At 39.2% G+C, this 18,208-nt stretch overlaps 1 protein-coding gene across 15 annotated transcripts in view; it reads left to right on the forward strand.

The window, feature by feature from the left end:
* Positions 1-18,208, forward strand: part of LOC145241450 (mitogen-activated protein kinase kinase kinase 15-like) — a 391,615-nt gene that overhangs the window by 84,617 nt on the left and 288,790 nt on the right. For 12 of the 15 annotated variants that reach the window (XM_080104421.1, XM_080104425.1, XM_080104411.1 and 9 more), the window contains one exon: positions 285-345. The exons of 2 other annotated variants lie outside the window; for them this stretch is intronic. In XM_080104421.1, the coding sequence (XP_079960547.1) occupies positions 285-345 (61 nt within the window). Of the gene's footprint in view, positions 1-284; positions 346-5,168; positions 5,256-18,208 lie in introns of those variants that run through there. One more of the 15 variants, XM_080104413.1, reaches the window with a different exon arrangement.

Below are 18,208 nucleotides of genomic sequence, written 5' to 3' on the forward strand. Positions count from 1 at the left end.
CTCTATTAATCCCTAACTGTGCATTGAACGGATACCATAACACTTATAGCAGAGGTCCATACAAAATTTCATCTAGATCGGTTCAGTAGTTTGAGAAAAAGACCAAGAGAAATATAATAGAGATGTAACCCTTTAAAATAGCAGCCGATTAACTGACGTCAGAGTCGTCCATTATTTTTGAATGAGAAACTACAAAATTTTCTTTTGAAACATTTTTATTTTCATTCAGTTTTTACTTATTTTTTAAAATGCTTTTTTTATTCTTTTCTTTTTATTGTTTTCAGATGAAAATGCCCCCCAAATTATCCAGCCGACAAAAAACTCTACCTTGTATTGAAATTGACGGTAGTTTAAAAAAAACATTCATTTTAATTTAAATATCTTCTGTCTACTTATCTGATTATTAACTTCTGTCTAAACTCTCTTTGTTCACGATCTTCTTGCTTTCTGACACTTTCATTCTCAAAAGAGTCACTTTATTGCATTAAAAATTTTCACTTGCTCTTCTACAACTTTAAAATGATTTTATATTATATTTTATAGTAAATTCATTTCTCTTTCTGCATCTCAGAAAGTCGGTTCTTTCTATCGCTCTAAATAGTTTCTCACAACTGGAGCTACTCTCTGTCTCTACAAATCTACTGTCAGTAGTAGTGGAGTACTGTTGTTATATGCGAACCGGTGAATTTCCGTTCCATTTGAGGGTTCTTGATAAGCTGTACACACGTCTCTGTAATTTCATTGGTCTCTATACTTTCTTCTCTGCATCGTCTCCTTCATAGATGTCAATGTTGCTAGTTTCAATCTTTTTTTATAAATACTATTAAGGTATGTGCTCTTCAGAATTGTCTGAACATTCTCTGCTCCGATTTTCCAGCTCATTTGAATCATTGATTTATTGGTATCCATCAATTCACTGTCTTGATACGTCATTGTAATATATTTTTCTATTCCAGTAGCTTCTTTTTAAAACTAAAAATGTGTGAAACTCTCACTGTAGACTGTTTTCGTCCTACCTATAACCTTGGGCTTTTCAAGACTAAGACCAATAGGCATCTCTTGTTTTTGCAATAATGGCTTCATGCCTTGTCTGGAGCGATTTAAAAAAAAAAAAAAAAAAAAAAAAAAGATTAAAATCTATATCCTGTTTCCAATTCTTTTTTTTTTTTTTTATCGTTGAAAGTTGTATAATCAGACTTGCAAAGAAATCGGTTCACATCAATTAGGAAGGACTCCTAAAAATGCCGCTTGGTACCCTTTCAAAACACTTTATTGCATAAAACAATTAAATTCATTTTGATTTTAATACGTTAAATTATATTGTTAGATATCAAGGCATAAACTCAGAAAATGTAGGATATCACATTGTGAAGATGTATGTGTGCACTCAGTACTGCACCACGTGCATTCACTAGACATAATCGTCTTCCACGTTGTGCCAGACCAAAGTTACTCTTCAATCCATCCGGTCAACATGGAAGAGTTTTTATACCAATCAAAAGCATAAGTCCAGTTTATAAACAAATAATGTTTTATTTTTCTAGTTTACAAATGGTACCCATCTATTTGGATGAAAGATAAACTTGCAGCATCCAATCTTTCACAAGTCTCACTAACAAGGTCTCTTGGCTGAGAGCCCCAGTGATCCAATCTGTTTGGCCACTCTCCAAATATTCAATTCCACCCAGCTCTTCTTCGGGGGTGGGAGGGTGACTGGCTAACCTCTCTCCAGGGAGTCTCTTCACTCTTGACTGGTTCTGGCTCTTTGTTATTGGTCACTGTTTGTTTGGCCCCCCCCCACTTCGGGGTTAGTTGCTCCACACATCTACTTAAGATAACATCTAAGACTGTCTCCATTACTCCCACCCCCAGCTTACCTGCAAATAACATTGAATATTGTTTTTCCCACAAAGACATCCAAGCAGGACTTTCCCCATTCACTGATTTTCCAAACAAAGAGAATATCTTTTTAGGTGGTCTTGCTGGTCAGAAATATTTTCAGGCCCCCTCCTCTTCTTCTGGTCAAGCATCCAACACCACTGCACGTCTGCTACTCACATACACTTGCTGCATTTGCATTGCACATTTTTACAATATCATCAAATCAGTAATTGTTGATCGTTTTGCTTTACGGCATATCAACACTTTTCAGGTTATTTAATGCCAACTGCAGTCATTTTGTTAAAGGTATTTATGCTTTAAGTTCTTTATATCTTCAAATATTTATTCATGGTGTTTCATTTGGTTTGTAGAAGAAAATTGTTTTTTTTTTTTTTTTTGTTTTCGATTTTTTTAGTTAAAGAGAAAGGGAAAAAATTTCAATGTTTGGTGCATTTTAGGTCAGGAAGCCAATATCTTCAAACAGTCTGATCTGGTAGCAATAATAACAATTGTTGGATATCAACCCTTTTTACTCCAAACTTAATTCGAAACATACGTTGCTCTTCTTTGGCTAGATTCTTACTGTCCACACTTTGGTTGCCGCTGCAATAAAAAGTTGTTTGTACATTTCTTACACCAACGCGATCAAGTATTGCCTTGTCTTATACGAATTCTTATATCAATCAACTCATCACATTGTTATAGAAGATTTTTCGTCCGAGTTCATCTAGTTAGCCTAAAAGGTAAAAAGAGGAGGGGCATAGAGAGAGAGAGAGAGAGAGAGAGAGAGAGAGAGAGTTAATTAGAAACGCATGACGTTATTAATTTCAACACTTGTTAGAACATCTCTGAACACATGTTTCAAGGTTGCTCACTTCGACAAATTCATATCCTCAAACCAATCGTCTGATGTCATTTTCCTTGAACTTGTTCTTTCAGCACAGGATTGATTTGCCTGAGAGATCCAATGCTCAAACCCTACTGATCAAATATTTTTCACTGAAATAACTAGCTTGTATACCCACCAATATCCAACGCAATAATAATTACTATGGCTGCCAGAAACGTGAGGTCCCATTGTAAAGATTTTCCCCTGTTCCAAAATTAAGAATTAAAAGCACAACAATTAATACTTTTAGAGTTTGGAATATCATAACTTATTGATCAAGCATGAACAAAATATTGCGTCCTTTCTGTTAAAGTTTGACTCTCTTTATGTTCAGTAACTCTCGTCACTTCACTTGGCTTCATGTAGCTTATCTCGTCCTCCTCTATAAAACGTGTTACATCTTTCATATCTTTGTCTTCTAGTTTCCCTGCGCCGGTAGCAGAGAGAGTGCACCTTTTGATGAGGTTGTTTGTGACATTACTACTACATCATCTAGTTAATTAATTTACTACATATATATATATATATATATATATATATATATATATATATATATATATATATATATATATATATATATATTAGTGTAATTAGTGTAATTAATTTACTACATATTCTTACATGTTGGGGATTTGAATACTTAATTACTAAAAACAATCTTGTTAAAGTAGCACTCAGAATGTATGGAAAGAAACAAAAAAAGGGGGGGGCGCGCAAATTATTTTATTGTTGGTTCAGAATTATTTGTTATCTCCCTTAGATTTATATTCGAGTTAGCTGCATCGGATTTATTCTAGACATTTTTCTAAGCGAGTTTCTAATCTCATTTCACTCATTTGGGATGTGGGACAAGATATTAGCGTCCTTTGGCATCAACTTAGAGTAGAATTGACATCGTGAAACATTTTAAAAAACGCGCAAAAACAAATTTCAACAAGAAAAAAACATGTTGAATCGTCTCCATCTAGTGAGCAAAAACATTTTTTTTTTTTTTTTTTTTTTGAAACTTTTTGATGGTTTTATGAAATGTGTTTTGAAATAGTACTGACAAATATTTTTTGTTTAAGGTTTCCCTAAAGTTAATATTAACTAGAAAAATCTGTTGAATCAATTTTTTATTCTCTTCAAAGTTCTATGGCAAGAGATTACTGGTTCTATCCCAGTTGCTGTTATTACAAAGGAAAGGGTGAATAAAACTGCTTGTTTTCCGAGTTGGTAGTACATCGTTTTAGTTGATGGGAATAAGATTGGCTACGAGATGGATGTATCATAGCTTAGTGTGACAGTATACTATAAACATCTTGGATCTAACAGATTTCTTTCCGATGTTTTTGTAGACAACTTCGTAGAAGGTTCTAGATTCGATTTTATTTTTTCATGCATGCATTTAATCGTTCAATCTATGCATAGATGGTTAAACGCATACTTCATTTCACTTTCCATCCTCTAGTTGAAAACAACTCTGCACCCCCATCATGGGGGGGGGGCTTGCAGGTTTTTAAAATATGCTTAAATGTATTTTAATTCATGCAGATTTCGTATTTATTATTACAGAGCCAATTATCTACTGAATATTATATTGTGACTAATATACAGTACTGATTTCAAAAGTAAAAAAAAAAAAACAAAAAAACTTGGATGCCATTAACTAAAATCGAAACCAAAACATTTAGCGCTTCAGCTGCGTTCCCTACCGTTTGAGCTATTATGAGAAAGATTTAAAATTAAACCACTTCAAGCTACTTTTGAATTTGTGCATGTGCAAAAGAAATAGAAATATGTCGGCAAATTGAAATGAACATTTTGCATTTCAACTTGCAGAAATACTTTTGTATGCGTTATTTATTTATCCAAACAGATATTACTGATTATAAACCATCCTTGGTGTATTATTACTATTTCCTGTTAATTTCAGTGTTATATAACCAGTAGTTTGAGTTTATTGATTAAACATTTACACACACACACACCTATTTTATTTATATAGATAAGTGAATACCGACACTAAAAAACAATGGCAAAAGCGATTACGCATTCTTTTGTGTGTATGTGTGTGTGGGGGGGGGGGTTAAGATTAAGTTTTTCTTATGCAATAATTTAAACCATTCATCAAAAACCTGTACCCTTTCTCATCTCATTTTGTTTATATTTAGTAAAAATAAATGTTTATTTGATTTTTAATAAGCTATTCACGTCTTCAATAATATTGTTTTCACTCTTTTAATGTTTTATTTTCGTTAAGTTTTACTGTATTTTCTCTGTGCAAAAGATTCCAATCATTTAACTTTTGTCATTCACGGTACGACATGAACAACTCGAAAAAAACAAAAAACAAATTTTCCAAACATAAATCTAAAATCGGCCGCCATCAGATCTAATTTTAATGAGATAAATATGTTAAACTTAGAGGAATATCCTGTAACGTCAGTTTTTAAAGTAACCAATTATATTGAACTAGCTGGGATTATCCGAAGTTGCCGGTCACGTAAGTAATATCTTTCTCTTAAAACATCTCTTTCTCTATCTACCCATCATGTCACCCCCTCTCTCTACCCATCATGTCACCCCCTCTCTCTCTGCCACTATCTGCATCCATACTCTCTCTTTATCCACACTCTCTCTTCCCCTCTCTTTCTGTCCCTTCCTCTCTTTCTCTCTGCTCCCTCTCTACCTATACCCATCTCCCTCTACCTCTTTATACTCATCTCTCTCTATCTCTCGCCCTCTCTTTACCCTACTCTCTCTTTCTTCCTTCCTCTCTCTACTCTACTCTCTATTTCTTCCTTCCTCTTTCTTCCTTCCTCTTTCTACCCTACTCTCTTTCTTCCTTCCTCTTTCTACCCTACTCTCTTTCTTCCTTCCTCTTTCTACCCTACTCTTTCTTCCTTCCTCTCTCTACCCTACTCTCTTTCTTCCTTCCTCTATCTACCCTACTCTCTTTCTTCCTTCCTCTCTCTACCTACTCTCTTTCTTCCTTCCTCTTTCTACCCTACTCTCTTTCTTCCTTCCTCTTTCTACCCTACTCTCTTTCTTCCTTCCTCTTTCTACCCTACTCTTTCTTCCTTCCTCTCTCTACCCTACTCTTTCTTCCTTCCTCTCTCTACTCTTTCTTCCTTCCTCTCTCTACCCTACTCTTTCTTCCTTCCTCTCTCTACCCTACTCTTTCTTCCTTCCTCTCTCTACCCTACTCTTTCTTCCTTCCTCTCTCTACCCTACTCTTTCTTCCTTCCTCTCTCTACCCTACTCTTTCTTCCTTCCTCTCTCTACCCTACTCTTTCTTCCTTCCTCTCTCTACCCTACTCTCTTTCTTCCTTCCTCTCTCTACCCTACTCTCTTTCTTTCTTCCTCTCTCTACTCTACTCTCTTTCTTCCTTCCTCTCTCTACTCTACTCTCTTTCTTCCTTCCTCTCTCTACTCTACTCTCTTTCTTCCTTCCTCTCTCTACTCTACTCTCTTTCTTCCTCCCTCTCTCTACTCTACTCTCTTTCTTCCTTCCTCTCTCTACTCTTTCTTTCTTCCTCTCTCTACCCTACTCTATCTTTCTTCTTTCCTCTTTCTACCCTACTCTCTCTTTCTTCCTTTCTGTGTGTACACACACACATACATACCTCTTTCATTCTATATACACTTACTCTCACCTCTGGCAACTGTTTCAGTATAATAGAAAGCAAAAAAGCTGACAGACGGTATAATCTAATTTCAGTTTGTTTTTTTGCCTGGAACAACAACCAATAAGAATTAAAATATTTGTTTTCTAACCTCTCGTGTAGTAATTTGGTCATGGTGACCCGGATAGAATGGCTATAATTTTTCTTTTGTTCCAAATTGTTTTGATTTTAAGATCAAGTGTCAAACTGAATCTGATGACTGTAAGGTTTGTAAGTATATCATGTACTTTCTGATTTTTAACCGGACATGTGCACACAAACAGAATTACAGATTTTATCTAATAAAAGATATCCCAAGAACTGGCCGTATGATCTTTATGTAGGCATCCGATTTGACTTCGCATGTATGAGCATGTTGCAATATTTTTGACTAATAATGGGAATATGGTCCCTCACAGTTGGGAGATTCTATTTATAAACGATGCTGCCAGGAACTGACGAATCAAATTAATTCACGTTCTGCTATCAACCAATCAGAAACCAGAATTGCTCCATAAAAATTAAACCTTTTTTTAGCAACCTGGTATATGTTTTCTTCATGTGAACATGGGAAGAATCTTTTGCTCTTTGGCTACAAAATTATAAATTCTGGAACCTGTACACAACTGCCATCTACTGAGCACTCATCTTCTCCAGGACTTGTATAGAATAACTACCCATCGGAAACTCTTCTGAGACTAAACATGGCTTCCAACTCTCATTGTCTGTTTTGATACTACCAGACCTGGCTGTCTGAAGATATCGGCTGGCTGATCTAAAATGCACCAAACATTGATGTTATTGCTTTTCTTTTGAAAAACCTGATCATATTTTACAGGGCCAAAAGCAAACAATTTTCTTCTACACAACAACCAAACCTAACACCATGAATAAATATTTGAAGATATAAAATACATTAAGGCATAAAAACTTCTTCCAAAATTAACAGATTCAGCATTAAATAATCCGAAAAAAGGTTGATATGCCATAAAACAACAAAACCAAACCTCATTGTTTGTGTTAACATTGGCGACGACAGCAGCAAAGTTCACTTCATTGGAGCACTTGCATGAATAATTACTAGGACTACGACAAGAGAATATTCTTATTGTTGTTTTGATTCTCAAGTGTATATCCGGCACAGTTAATCAACCGAGAACCACATTACTCTATCTAAAAAACATACTCGAGAGTCAAAATAATGAAAAGAATATTCTCTTGTCGTAGCTCTAGTAATTACGAATGATCATTCACTGGAAAAACAATGGTGTTCTCTGGAATCTGAGTGACAATTTTATCCAGCTTTTCAGCGATTTCCACTTTGCCGTTTACTATTAAGTTCTCACGGATAATAGCCATTAACTTTCTCTGAAATTGAGTGACCGGAAATTTCAAAATTTCAGTACTCTCTGTATCTTTCCAGCGGAGGTCTGGATGGTGCTAATCCTTTTTGTTCTTAACCTCTCTTGAGTCATAGATCCTTTCTTTTTGCTATTCATTCCAAGCAAGTCATATTGCCACCGAGAAATAAGAAGCTACTCTGTGATTAGGGGGCAGATTTATAGAGGGCATTGTAAGTGGGAAGTTGTGCAGCAAGGTGTTTGTTCACATTACACTTAAATTTCTGCATTTTTGTACAATCAAGGAAACAGGAAGCAGAAATGAAATTTCAAAGGTAAGCGATCTGTGTGGAGGAAGGGGGTAGCTATAGAAATTTTTCTATAATCTGGGGACCTCCAATGAAGGGGTGGGATTTTTCTGCTAGTCAAGTTTGTCGTAGGTATTTACGTTAAGGAGTGGTGTTGAGTGCAGTAAGTTGGTCAGAGCACATTCCATGAAAGTATTTGCAAAACCAACACAGGGATTCGATATTGAGATGATGGTTCAGGGGCTGAAGCTTGGTAGATCATGTGGTACCTATTTGATTAAGTACTTTTTTTTGTACCCTAAGAAGAGACTAGTGGTTGGTGCACCAGCCCAGATGTGACAACAATACACCATGCATGGGTGTATGGTGGCTTTATAGAAATATAAAATACTGCCAGGTGTGAGAAATTTTCTAACACAATAGAAGGAACTCACTTTCTTTGCAGCAGCCTTAGCGGTATCTTCTATTTATTTATTTATTCCAATTCATGTTGTCTGCATGTTAAATCAAGGGAATCTAGAAGTTTGGGACCACTTTTATAGAGAAATGTCCCTAAATGCAATATTGCATGCAATGAATATTCTGGAGATGCAGCTGTGGCAACAGAACCACAAACGATCAAAATATGCCGGCTGCCTTAATAGATTCGTCTTTCAACTGATCTCTATGGACACTAGTGGAGCAAAAGACCCTGTGATGTGCAACTTCCTGAAGAGCCTAAACACACCAGGGACCAACGTGAATTATGAGGGCCTCTCCATCTATACTGTTCTAGAAAATGCCTTGAGCCTTCACTCGGCCTTCCTAGCCACCATGTTTTGATGTATGACTGTACATATAGCTCTGCTACCAATCCTTATACAATAGTAAAGGATTGTTGATATGGAATAAGAAGAATGTTTATCTATATATCTATAAAAGTGAGAATGTGTGTGGGTGAGGACAACTCTCAACCTATATACTAAACAAATTTTTGATATACGGGCTTCAAGTTTGGTATATAGGATATTCAGACATGTGGAAAACTTTTTTTTTTTTCAATTTTGACCCCTTAGAAGCCCCTTTTTTCCAGATGAAAACCTATTAAAAAGTTTTTCACATGTCTGAATAACCCATATACCAAATTTCAAGTCTGTAGATTAAAAATTCGTTGAGAATATAGGTTGAGAAGTGTCCTCGCACACACCTACATTCTCACTTTTATAGATATATAGAGAGATCGATAGATAAATTTTACACTTATTCATTTATTTACTAGTGGGACTACAAGGGACTCCTCCAAATGTAATATATTGATGTTAGCATTCTGTAGATGTTCAGTGTATATAGAGATGTTCTGATATTATTGTAGCTCTTATGTGAAAACTGAAAAAAAAAAAAAAAAAAAAAAAAAGCTAGCAGAGATGCTAAGCATAGCCCGGTTGTAAAGTACGTTTAAATATGATTTTTAATTCTTGCAGTTTTCATATATATATACTATTATAGAGTTAATGTTCTATTGATTTTTTTATATATTATAAAATTGCGATTTCAAAAAAATTAAAAAAATATATCCATATAACGTGCATCAGCTGTAATCGAAACCAGAACTTATGAAGCAGAAGCAGCAATAACTAAAATGAGGGGAAAAAGAGCTTACCTCGGGTATGTCTGTTGTGTCACCAGTTGGGGGAAAAAAGAGAATTCCAAGATGGCGTCCGGGGGTTTTTATTAGCATTTACCCCATGCAACTCTCGGAAAATCACGTTTCTGTCTCATGTGATTATGCAAATGGATAATTCCCGGCCACTATAAAAGCAGGAGGCTAGAGACGAGTCGGCAGTGTCCTGCAAACTGTGTGTGTGGGTGTTTCTGGCGATTGGAGTGTCTCTTCTTTTACCACGGTTATCACGGACAGGAATTCCCTCTCTTCTGGAGGTGGGCGATATTGACTATTTTGAAGTTGTACTGTTGCTGACAGAACATTTGTTTATTTATTTTTTTTTTGCCTACTACATTTTTGTTTCAAGCTATTTCGGCCCGAATATGGCGAAGGTGCGGATAAGCAGTGATATTATCAAGCCGTTCTCTGGCGAGGGAGACGTTGTAGCGTGGCTGAAAAAAGTGAGACTTGTCGCACAACTTCAGCAGGTGGATGACGTAGCGAGTCTGCTACCTTTATACCTGGAAGGCGATGCACTGGCCCTCTACATGGAAATGGAGGAGGACGATCAAAAGAAAATAAACCAGATTGAGGCTCGATTAAAGGAGGCATTTACTGATGACGCGTTTGCAGCATATAGAAAAATAACTATGGTTAGATGGGCTGGTGAACGTGTGGATGTGTACGCCAACAAAATCAGGCTGTTGGTTGGATTGGCCGGATTCACAGGAGAAAGCTCAGAGAGACTCACAAAATTAATTTTTGTCACTGGATTCCCTGACACCATCTCAATTGCTCTTCAACAGGTGCCGAACATCAAAGCCCTGACCATGGGGGAGCTAATGTCGAGAGCGAGAATTTTGACGACAACTGGCGAACAAAATCAGGATGTGGTTGCGGCCACACGCTCACCCAACAACAGGGCCCAGAATAATCCTGTTAACGTGACCTGTTTCAAATGCAATGTTAAAGGCCACCTTGCAAGAGACTATCGAAAACGTGGAACACGGTGTTACCGTTGCGGTGAGAGTGGACACTGGGCTCGGAACTGCTCGGGAAACGAGCAAGGGGAGGACGCATAAGCGCCAGTCTCCTTCCCAACCAAGATGTGAACACGACGCTCCCGGTGATAAGCATCCATGTTGACGGGACGCGATGTTTGGCGCTTATTGATACAGGATGCTCCAGGACAATTTTACATGCAGACCGGTGCCGGTCTTGGAGAAAACAAACGTAAATGTCAACACAATTGGTGGAATGTCCCATGCGTGCTGCGGTGTTGGAACGGTCTCTGTATCCACTGATGAAGGTGTGTCTGCCAGAGTCAATGTGTTGGTGGTGCATGGCAAGCCACTGGGATTTGACTTGCTTCTAGGGATCGACGCCATAAAAGCTCTAGGAGGTGTCGTTGTCAAGCCTACAGGATCAGTGCGGCTGGGCGCCAGGAAAAGTATTAAATGCGCAGCCATTTCTATCGATGAACCAGATTTGACTGCTACCTTTGACCATCAAAACCGAACATGGACCGCATCGTGGAAATGGTCTGTGGACCACCCCCCTGAAAGGCTGCATAATCGAGTGTCGGAGTACCCAGTGCCAGCAGAAATTCGTGAAGAATACACGCAGGAGCTCCACACCTGGATAGATAATGGTTGGCTCGTGCCATACCCAGGGGATAAATTGGGACCCCCCAAAGGTCTAATTCCCCTGATGGCTGTGATACAGCAGAACAAAGCCAAAGTGCGCCCGGTAATGGACTACCGGGAGCTAAATCATTACGTAGACGCATTTACGGCCAACGCAGATGTTTGTGCGGCTAAGCTGCGTGAGTGGAGACAAAAAGGTGCTAACGTGTCTCTACTGGACCTCAGAAGAGCATACCTACAAGTCCGGGTCCATGAGACACTGTGGCCATACCAGACTGTGGAAATCGATGGGAAAAAATACTGTCTGACCCGTCTGGGGTTTGGTTTGAATGTGGCTCCCTTGATAATGAGAGCAATTGTCAGCGAAGTACTATCTCAGGAAAAGTTATAAGCCGCGCAGCATCTGCTTACATTGATGACATTTTTGTCAATGAAGACGTGGTGCCCGCGACCCGTGTGAGAGAACACCTCGCGCAGTTCAGGTTGGAGTGCAAGAACCCGGAGCAGTTGAAGGACGGTGCACGGGTGCTGGGATTGGCAGTCAGGATGGAACGCAATGAACTGCGGTGGAAGCGAGGAAATGCAATTCCGGAGGCTCCCAGTATTGTTACGCGACGAACAATGTTTTCCCTGTGTGGTCGACTTGTCGGGCACTTTCCGGTGTGCGGTTGGCTTCGTGTGGCTTGCGGAATACTCAGAAGGAGAGTAAGTTCGGTAACGAAGGGCTGGGATGATGAAGCAAGGGACGCCGTACTACATCGTATGATGTTCGAAACCTTAAAATCTGCACAGCAGAACGATCCGGCACAGGGAAATTGGTGTGTGGACGGCAAAGAGCTGAATGTATGGGTCGATGCTAGCTCCCTAGCAATTGGGACAGCCTTGGAGATGTGTGAAACTGTGCTGGAAGATGCATGTTGGCTGCGACCTGAAGATGACTCTCAACATATCAACTTGGCTGAACTGGATGCCGTATTGAAAGGCATCAATTTGGCTCTCCAGTGGCAGAGCAAGGTGCTACACATAAAGACAGATTCTGTTTGCGTATACCATTGGGTCTCAGACACGCTAACTGGAAAGGCACGAGTACGCACCAAAGCAGCAAGCGAGATGCTTATTAGGAGGCGATTAAGCACTCTTAAGGAGCTCGTGAAAGAGTACGGGCTGACAGTGGATGTGACGCTGGTTCCATCAGCACGAAACATTGCTGACCGACTGACACGAGTGCCACAGCGGTGGTTTGAGGCAATGAAAAAGAAAAACGGTCTTGACCCAGTGATAGGCGCGGTCCACACAGACGAGCTGGATGAGAGTCAAATCATGGCTATTCACAAAGATAGTGGACATCCGGGGGTGCGACGCACTACCTACTTTGTCAGGAGAAGATGTCCAACCACGACAAAAGCAACTGTCAGAACAGTCATACAGAAATGCGAGGAATGTCAGTCCATTGACCCAGCGCCAGTCAGGTGGGAAAAGGGAAAGCTGGAAGTTAACGAGAATTGGCAGAGAATTGGAATGGATATCACGCATTATGGCACCTTCCATTTTTTAACTTTAACAGACTGTGGTCCATCGCGTTTCTCCATTTGGAGGAAATTGGCAAGGCAGGACTCGGCAAGCGTGATTCATCAGTTGGAGGCAGTGTTCCTCGAGCGTGGCGCGCCGCATGAACTCCTTTTAGACAATGACACAGCTTTCTGCAGCAATATGTTCCAAGCATTTGCATGTAAATGGGGAGTTTACTTGCGATTCCGCTGTGCATACGCTCCAGCTGGGAATGGCATAGCGGAGCGATGTCATCGTACAGTGAAACGAATAGCGGCTAGAATGTGTTGTCCCATACAGGAGGCTGTCTACTGGTATAACATCACACCAAGAGACGACACATCTCCCTCCACTGCGCCTGCCAATAGGATTTATCAATACGAAGTTCGAGTAAAGGAGACCAATCTCGCAACTGCGTCCCCAGGTTCCAAGAACAGCTTTTACCAGGTTGGAGATCGCGTATGGGTCAGAAGACCGCAAAATCGATGTACCACGAGGTTCGGCAAGGGTGAGGTGACCAAGGTGATCAGCCCTCAGTCAATTTTGGTGGACGGTGTGCCCTGTCACGTGAAGGATTTGCGCCCTCGCCATTATGTTGTTACATCGGAGGAAGAGGGAGACTCAGACAGTATGATGTCTTCTGAAAAGACAGAGAGTATGATGCAGGACAACGAAGAGGATTTTGAGCCATATAATGTACATACTGAAGAAGCGGAGGAAGGACCACCCGTCTTGCCTCTACGAAGGAGTACCCGACAGAAACGAATACTGCCCCCCTGCCCTGATTGTGAAACACCGCCTATGGAGCAGACTGGTGGCAATAATGGCGATGAGGAGGATGGCAGGGAGGAAGTGCTGCCTCCGGTTCTTCGGAGAAGTACCAGACAGAGACGACTGCCCCCCTGCCCCATTTGTGATCATGAGATTAGGGGGGAGTGTAGCAGAAGCAGCAATAACTAAAATGAGGGGAAAAAGAGCTTACCTCGGGTATGTCTGTTGTGTCACCAGTTGGGGGAAAAAAGAGAATTCCAAGATGGCGTCCGGGGTTTTTTATTAGCATTTACCCCATGCAACTCTCGGAAAATCACGTTTCTGTCTCATGTGATTATGCAAATGGATAATTCCCGGCCACTATAAAAGCAGGAGGCTAGAGACGAGTCGGCAGTGTCCTGCAAACTGTGTGTGTGGGTGTTTCTGGCGATTGGAGTGTCTCTTCTTTTACCACGGTTATCACAGACAGGAATTCCCTCTCTTCTGGAGGTGGGCGATATTGACTATTTTGAAGTTGTACTGTTGCTGACAGAACATTTATTTATTTTTTTTTTTTTTGCCTACTACATTTTTGTTTCAAATTCTTGATAAAATTATTTATAAAAAACATAGATTACTGGAGTGCCATCAGCTATAATCGAAACCAGAACTTAAGAATTCTTGGTAAAATTATTTATCACAAAAACAGAGGTCCGTAACAATTAAACGACAGTCACTCTGATGTAAGCATGACACACAAAATAAATAACACACACACATACACACTATTCTATTAATATATAGATATTTTTTCTTAATTCAACACTCTGCTGGGATTCTCTCCTACTAACCTTAAATCTGAATATCCCATATAATAGCAAATCCTTGGAACATGTACCAGAAAGAACAATTGGAAATAAGTCATACACTATCCACTATGACTACGAAATTCCTACAGCAACATACCTAAAAAATGTGACTATTAAGCCTGACATAGTGATATGGATCAAGAGGGAGAAAGTAGCAACCCTAGTTGATGTAAGCACCCCTAATGATGCTGACCTTACCAGAGCAGAGAGGGAGAAAATAAAAAAATACCAAGGACTTATGTACGACATGAAAAGAAACTGGAAACTTAAGAAGATATCAATCATACCAGTCATTATAGGAGCAACCGGGATAATGAAAAAGAATTTCAAAAACTATCTGGCGAATATACCCGGTGAACCAAGTGCAAAAGAAATACAAACAATAGTACTTAAGAGATGGTTAGGATCTTAAAACGATCTCTCGGATGGAGTAACTAAACTAATGGGAGAATGTTTGGCATCCAGGAGAATGCCCCATCCCCAGGAAAAACAAAGTGAAAAGAAAATGAAAATGTTCTGTCTGCCTGCTTCCCACCGGACTACAACTTGGATGTCTTCAAGTCCAATGTTAACAAATTCCTAATGAACCGCCCCCTTAAGTAAACACTTCATCAAATCTCCACACTAACGTAATCTACTTGCAATAACCCTTATCCCTGAGTGGCTTCCGGGCCTTGATAAGTGGTGATCACTGTGTAAAAAAAAAAAAAAAAAAAAAAAGATTGACCATAAATAAGGGACAAATCCTCATCAATAGATTCACTGATCCTGTTTTTGCTGATACGATTGACAACTTCTTTTACTACTGACTCCAACAACCCATGAAGCACAGGAGACCGATTGGTCTGTACTGATATGCAGACGACTGTTGTTCAGTATTTTTAAACACTAGCATGACTGACGAAGTTTTTCCAGATGTTGAAAAGCATTTCTCCTTGAAGCAACAATTGAACAATTTTGTAAGAATGGATGCTAGTTCCGGTTGCAGCTTTTTAGTCACTATGATTACAATGTCTGAAATATTTCAAGTAGCAAACTTTGTGAAGCAACAGCAAGCTAACAGAGCCAGCACGTTGTTAATAATTATGTTTATCTTTGTTTGGAAGTCCCTTTGGCTTAACATTCACAGGTAACATGAACTGAAACATTGCAAAGGGTGCTGCAAAGAATGTGCACTCCCTCTATCATGCTAGAAAATTTCTCATACTTGACCTTCTACAAAGCCATCATTCGCCCATGCATGGAGTAGTGTTACCACATCTGGACTTGTGCATCTGCTACTAGTCTTTCCTTCTTAGACAGGGTAAAAAAAGTGTAGAGTTGAATCTAATAAGCAAAGAAGAAAGTGCCCACGTGTGTGTGCATTATGTGGCGATACGTCTTACCTTTAAGTGGGATCTGAGAGAGAGATTAAAGATGGCAGCCGTGGCTTTATAAGGTGTAGTCTCGTGGAATCGGACAATATCACATTGGCCACTGCACACATATGCAAATGGAATGGAGTCAGTTTTTTAATAAAATACCTCTTGGCAGAGGTGAGGGGAAAAACGTGTGCTGGAAGTTGAAAGGGGAAGTTGTGAGTGACAAAGTTGACACTGACGAATTCTATCTGAACTTTTTGTTTATTTTATTTTATTTAAAAAAAATTTTTTTGTTGTTTACCAGCCCATTTAACCGCAAAAAGTCTCGAATCTAACAGGTCCTGCATTATCAGCCACGCTCCAACCTCTGTCTCATCGCCACAATGTTGCTATCCTGTGCCTGTTTTACAAGAACTTTAATGGCATGTACTCTGATGAACTCCTAGCACTTGTGCCCCCTTGTCATATATACTCCCGACTAACCTGACAAGCAGCAAAATCCCACCCTTACATTGTAGAGATCCCTAGATACCAGAAAGTCTTCTACTCTAATAGTTTCTTCACTTGGATTGCTATATTTTGGAATTCAATCCTTGCTTCCTGCTTCCCTGACTGTACTAACATATAGAACAGAGCTCTATGGACAAATTTATCTTTAGTTGACCTTTGACAACTAAATATTTTCATTTACTAGCCAAATCAAAGACAGTAAACGACAAAGTTCTCTCTGATTCTCTCTCCTCTGATCTCGAGCGCGTGGTACAGTGGGGGAAGAGGTGGCTGGTTACCTTTTAATGCATCTAAAACCAAGCTTCTATCTTTACATCATCAACGCTCTGATCCCCATCTGGCATCAATTGAAATGGATGGCTCTCGTCTAAGGGAGGCCCCATATTTTGACAGGCTTCTGGGTTTGACCTTTACTCCTGATCTGAAATGGAACACGTACATCAAATCTGTTGCCAAGGTCGCTGGAAAAATGGTAGGATCCTTCTACCGCTCCAGAAGATATCCCGCTACTGATGCAATTTTCTATCTATATAAAAGCCAAGTATGTCCAAGGATGGAATACTGCTGCCACATCTGGGCAGGAGCTGCTAAAAACAGCCTATCCTGCCTTGACAGAGTATAAAATAGACTTTGTGGTTTAGTAGGGGATGCTCTTTTCTCTTCCCTGTAACCTCTCTTCCACAGAAGAGACGTTGCGAGCCTATCTTTGTCTTATCGTTATTTCCATGGCAGGTGCTCGTCTGAGCTCCAATCTCTGGTCCTCCCTCGCCAATCTTTCATGATAAATACCTGTCTAGCTGAAACCACTGTCAATAATTTTCTCCACTCTTTATCTGTGCCTAAATCAAAGCGTAGATTCCATGAACCAAGCTTCTTTCTTAGAACTGCACGCCTGTGGAACTCTCTACCGCTTGCCTGTTTCCCTCCTGACTTTAAGTCCAACATAAACAAATTCCTGATGAACCGCCCCCTTAAGTAATGACACTTTATCAAATCTCCAATACTAATGAATACTGCAACTATCTCATTGATTACTGTACACAAAATAACCCTTATCCCCGAGTGGCTTCTGGGCCTTGATAAGTGATGACCTGCATGAAAAAAAAAAAAAAGTATAGAAAAGTTACTAGCCAAACCCACATGATTTTTAGAATATGACATCTTAGTTCTGTGACGAGTATGTACATCATAAAGATTTTTAGTGTTTTCTTTTAATAATTGTAATTTTAAATATACAACAAATTTTATGTTGATACTTGAAGGTATAAACATTCTAATTTCTTCAGATATTTTTTAAACAGCCTTCGTTAAAAAAAAAAAGAGTACATTGTCCTATTAAATTTTTATTGTTTAAATAATTTAACTTTGTCCGTTTTATTAAAAAACAAAGTTGAAAAGATATTTCTCATTCAGTAGTGAGCTTTGGAAGATTGTCAGTGAAAGAAATGCAATCGCCGAAAGATAAGTGTTTCATTATTTCTGGTTGCCACTTTGAAAAATCACTCGCAAATGCGACTGTTTCACTCGCAATGTAGATCCCTGCAGAAGTTTAAATATAATGTAGATAGACATCTTGCTGCTCAACTCCTCACAGTCCCCTATTAGACATGATCCCAAATAGTAGCTTTTTACGTTTCAAGTGACAATATACCTTGTTTGGGGTGAAAAAAGAATGGAAAAAAAAAAAAAAAATTTAATCTAAGTCGTGAAATATGAACCACACTGTACCAATTGACATCAAACACCCGAAATGGCAGATATTTAAAAAGGACAACACATGAAAATTATAAAAGTGCACAGAGCGTTCGTTTTACAGG

The sequence above is a fragment of the Euprymna scolopes genome, chromosome 20 (assembly GCF_053919585.1).
Source record: "Euprymna scolopes isolate OS-2025 chromosome 20, ASM5391958v1, whole genome shotgun sequence".
Taxonomy (NCBI): domain Eukaryota; kingdom Metazoa; phylum Mollusca; class Cephalopoda; order Sepiida; family Sepiolidae; genus Euprymna; species Euprymna scolopes.